Source organism: Alosa sapidissima, chromosome 19, assembly GCF_018492685.1.
Source record: "Alosa sapidissima isolate fAloSap1 chromosome 19, fAloSap1.pri, whole genome shotgun sequence".
Lineage (NCBI taxonomy): Eukaryota > Metazoa > Chordata > Actinopteri > Clupeiformes > Clupeidae > Alosa > Alosa sapidissima.
Window position 1 is genome coordinate 25,735,951 of NC_055975.1, and position 5,000 is coordinate 25,740,950.

General features: G+C 51.2%; 1 protein-coding gene across 5 annotated transcripts in view; it reads left to right on the forward strand.

Moving 5' to 3' along the window:
• The window catches only part of kif26ba (kinesin family member 26Ba), a 134,988-nt gene that overhangs the window by 42,718 nt on the left and 87,270 nt on the right, over window positions 1–5,000 (forward strand). For 4 of the 5 annotated variants that reach the window (XM_042073332.1, XM_042073333.1, XM_042073335.1 and 1 more), the window contains exon 3: window positions 3,651–4,388. In XM_042073332.1, the coding sequence (XP_041929266.1) occupies window positions 3,651–4,388 (738 nt within the window). The remainder of the gene's footprint in view (window positions 1–3,650; window positions 4,389–5,000) is intronic. The other variant, XM_042073337.1, reaches the window with a different exon arrangement.

Below are 5,000 nucleotides of genomic sequence, written 5' to 3' on the forward strand. Positions count from 1 at the left end.
CTGATGCCAACTGGGCAGTGCAGCGTTTCTCTCCTGTCAATGTGTGACACCCACACACACACACACACACACACACACGCACACACACACACACACAGGACACTGCACTGGAACTCAGAATGGCCCTTAGCCAATCACACAACAGACCTGGGGGTTCTCAGCCAATCACAGGGCAGGCCCGGGACTCGTGTTTCTCCCTTTTACTGTAACTGGTCAGAGACAGCGTGCCCTCTCCGCTCTGATGGTTGTTTGTTTACGTGTGCTTCTCTCCTCACAGTCACGCCTGCTGGCACTGTGCTGCTTAACCAGGCTGGGAGTGGGGCTCTGTGAAGACAAGTGTGTGTGTGTGTGTGTGTGTGTGTGTGTGTGTTTCTCCCCTTCACCCCTGCACTCTCAGTCACGTCTGCTGGTGGCATGCTGGTTAACCAGGCCGTGCATCGGGCATAGGGAAGAGAAGTGTGTGTGTGAGTGTGTGTGTGTGTGTGTGCGTGTGTGTGTGAGTGTGTGTGTGTGTGTGTGCGAGTGTGTGTGCGTGTGTGTGTGTGTGTGTGTGTGCGTGTGTGTGCGTGTGTGCGTGTGTGCGTGTGTGCGTGTGTGTGTGTGTGCGTGTGCGCGTGTGTGTGTGTATGTGGAAGCACTCTGTCATCCCCACGGCCTGACAGGAGCTTAGTCCTGGCTGGGCTGAGCCACGGAGAGCTGATTTTTGGCACCACTCTGGGCTCGACGCTGCTCTCTCCTCCTTCTCTCTTTCTCTCTCTTTCTCTCTCTTTCTCTCTCTTTCTCTCCTTCTCCTTTTGTCCTTCTGTTTGTTTTAGTGTTTCTGTGTCTGAGTGCTATCGGGAGAGAGGGAAAGAGGGAGAGAGAGAGAGAGAGAGAGAGAGAGAGAGAGAGAGAAAACAGAGTGTAACAGAGAGTAAACACCTAGGCCAGCGTGGATGGATTAGGCGCAGGGCCAAGGCTGCTGCCAAGTGAATACATTTAGGTGTAAACGTAGACCAGGAGATTGGGGATTGTGGGTTTAAAAGAAAGCTTGATCCAAACCCATGTTTATCTTTCAGCACAAACAGAGGCATGCCTTCACATCTCTGATTTCACTGCCATACGCGGCCTTCATGTTCATGTTCAACATAAAATGCATCCTACAATCGCTAAAAAAGAACTGCGTATTACATTTAAACTGCATTGTTTATGAAGAGCATCATGCACCTAAGTGCAGTGTTAAAAATGCACATTTACACCATGGGGGAGTAGAATGAGCTGAGCTAGGTAAGAGAGTGGCCAACAATAACTCCAATCAGGCTGAATGGGCTTTGATTGTTAGCCCCCATTAGCGTGGTGCAGTTGGCGTGGGCAGGAGTGGATTAGAGAACAGCACGCTGGCGAAGGGGCTGGCACATTAGGAGCACAGAGCCTCCGCCGTGCTGCTAGCGAGTTGGGGCAGCCGTGGCCTACTGGTTAGCACTTCGGACTTGTAACCGGAGGGCTGTCGGTTTGAACCCCGACCAGTAGGCACGGCTGAAGTGCCCTCGAGCAAGGCATCTAACCCCTCACTGCTCCCTGAGCGCCGCTGTTGTTGCAGGCAGCTCACTGCACCGGGATTAGTGTGTGCTCTACCTCACTGTGTGTTCACTGTGTGCTCAGTGTGTTTCACTAATTCACCGATTGGGATAAATGCAGAGATCAAATTTCCCTCACGGGATCAAAAGAGTATATATACTTACTTATACTAGCAGAACCTAGTATAAGTAAGTATATATATACGTAAACAGGGCCTGGAGTCCAGCCGCTCACAGGCACATTTCAGCTCTCTGACCGACTGATGGCCGGTGCTCAAAATCTCACTCCTCCACTCACCAAGTCCAAGGCCAACGGTAAGCCCACTAAGAGACCATTCTGCCGCTGCCTACCGATGCCAGTCTGAATGTCCGCTAAAGACCAATCAATTAACGATTAACCAAAATAGTTGATTGATTTAATAGTTGACAACTAATCTGTTAAATGTGGAAAGTCCTAGTGTGTGTGTGTGTGTGTATGTGTCAAAGAATGGAGGATAGGGGAGTTGGGGCGCGCGCGCGTGTGTGTGTGTGTGTGTGTGAGCGAGAAGTGTTAATTTACTATATTTCTGGCAGCCTAATTACACAGTGTGCTGCATCGCCCGCACCGTGTCGCCGAGCTGTGCACATTCGATGGCAGAACTTAATTAAGAACTACTTCATGAGATTCTCAAGCATAGTGTGTGTGAGTGTGTGTGTTGGGGGGGGGGGGGGGGAGGGGTGATGCAGTGGCCCCTGGAAATTGCCAATTGTAAGCCAACCGCCACATCACACAAACATAATTGAAGAGGAAAAACACTGGTGAAAGCTAAGATGACAGAAAGACAGGCATTTCAATGGCTAAATTGAAATTACTTTTGCGGTTTGTTAGCTGCTATTGAAACCACATCATCTCAGTGTCTAACTGCAAAACACTGAACTCACCTCCTCCTCAAAAGGAGTAATCCAGACCTAGCTGTGTTTTTCAGAGAAATCCAAACACATATAATAATTAGGGCTGTCCGCGGCAGATATGGAGGGAAAAAATGCTAATTTTCACAAATGCTGTTTGCAGTTTCTGTTCCCTTGCCACCGCATCTCTGCATATAAATTGTTACATTACCATGGCTACGGTATGGCATACTGTACGTGAGGTGTGTGTGTGCGAAGGTGTGTGAGTGTGTGCGTGTGTGTGTGTGTGTGAGAGAGAGAGTCAGTGTTGTAGTGAGCCTTAATCACGCCTGCGTTTTACCTCTAGCTCCAGCTTGTAGTTTTATAGTAGATTTCTGTGTAAATTTATTGGCTTTTCACGTGGTGCCAACCAATCGCATTCAACGTTCATTTCTGTTCCAACTCCCTCAGTAGAGTTCCGTAACCAAAGCAACAGCACATCGCAGCCCCGACATGTCATCACGACCAGCTCGTCCTGGGATTGCAGGTAGCGTGGACGTAATAGCGGTAATGATGACATTAGTTCCTGCAGTATCGTACTCCAGGGACCCCTAACGGGGGCCTGAGCTCGGGATCTTTCCGTCTAAAGGCCTGCTGCTGGAGCCGAGCAGCTCCTCACAGCTCCCTGTTCCCCCTCTGTCAGTGCAGTGCGGGCGTAGCGGTGGGATTAAAATGAGATCAGACGGCCGTGCGCCATGATGAAATGGACTTTTAATTGCTGCAGTCGGTCCAGAGACCAAGCGTACGTGTTTGGCACGGTGTTTGCACGGCAGATGCATATAAATAGTTGTGTGTGTGTTTGCAGGACAGATGCGTATAATTGGTGGTTGTGTGTATGTGTTTGGCACTGTGTGTGAAGGGCAGATGCATATAAATGATCTCTTCATAATGAACCACAACAAACGCATACTTTATTTCCTGCTCCATTTATATCCATTTATGAATGTTTTACCCAAAGGGACTCATACTGTCTCTGCTACACATCTGTGTTTTTATTACCTTTTTGTTTTAGAGTATTTCAATGATAATCTATCTACTGTATTTTTCATTATAGAAGAGTGCCATCTAATCATCATTCCTCTTAATAATGTTAACTGACACTCACCCTGTTTCTACCTCTCTCTCTCTGTGTGTGTGTGTGTGTGTGTGTGTGTGTGTGTCTTACAGGACCCCTCGTTCGGCCTGCTTCTGCACGATAAGCTGCAGGTCCCCAACAGCACGCGCAAGGCGTGGACCGAGCAGGAGAGCCGGTGTCCGGTGTGCGCCACGCACCTCAGCCAGCTCAAGCAGGAGGCCGTGCACATGGTGCTGACGCTGGACCAGTGCGACGTGCCGCCCGGCTCGCCCCCGTCCCTCGCCAGCCTGGGGGGCGTGCGCGTCCCCAGCGCCAACCCCAACCCCGCGCGGGACTGGGCCTTTTTGCCCGCCACCTACCACTCGTCGCCATCCTCTTCCTCCTCCGCGGCGGTACCGTCCATGCCCGTCTCCGGTGGCAACAGCACGGGGAGCGCCAACGTCTCCAGCGGCAGCAGCAGCGGTGGTGGGGGCATCAGTGGCATCAGTGGCATCAGTGGCAATGGAGGAGGAGGAGGAGGCGGCGGAGGTGGCATCGGGGGTGTCCACCACCACCAGGGCTACCCCAAGCACGGCGGCGCCAAGCCCAACAGCCTGGGGGTGAGTAGCGCGCCCGAGCGCAGGAACGGCTCCCTGAGCCACGCGGGCAAAGCTGGCACAGCTGGCACAGCTCAGACGCCGCTGCAGACGCAGCTCCTCATGGGCACTGCCAGCGCCAGCACTGGCGCCAACAGTAACGTGCTCAGCTCAGTCGCCCTGGCAACGCACCAGTACCTGGAAGGCTCCTGGTCCATGACTCGCGCCAACGGGGTCACCCTCTACCCTTACAAGGTACGTCTTGCACGGCACCGCTGTCTCATTTCCCATTACCCATCAGCCACTGCATCTACTGGTCACCTGACTCACCATAGAGTTCCCTGCCATCCACCCATCCTCCTTCTCCGTTCATCTCTAATCTTTACAGTCTCTGTTTCGTGTGTTCAATATTACCTCACCATCACGTACAGTAAGGTGTTTTCAGCATGCTCAAATTCATGCATCACAATTAAGTTCACAGGATCGATTTCACTGGTCAAATTAAAAGCTCCAGGGAGAAACTGGGAGAAAATTGATACATTTCGTATGAGGTGACGACCGTGAATCAATCTATCTGCACAAATAATGCATTGGGTTTGTGCAAGACTGCGGTTGCTGCAGAGAACTGTGCCTGAGTCTGTGTTTTGAACCTGAAGGGACCTTTTACCAGCCATAAATCACTCATAAATCATCCGTGCATAAATCAATCATGAGATCTCAGAGCTACTGTACACAAAAGGCCAGATGTACCGGCATACAAGCCAGCGACGCCTCTGCTCAGTGTGAAACTCCAGCATGTCCTCACATGCAAACAGGAAAGTGCAGTTTCACCTGCTGAAATATTCCACACCACACTGGGAGCTCATG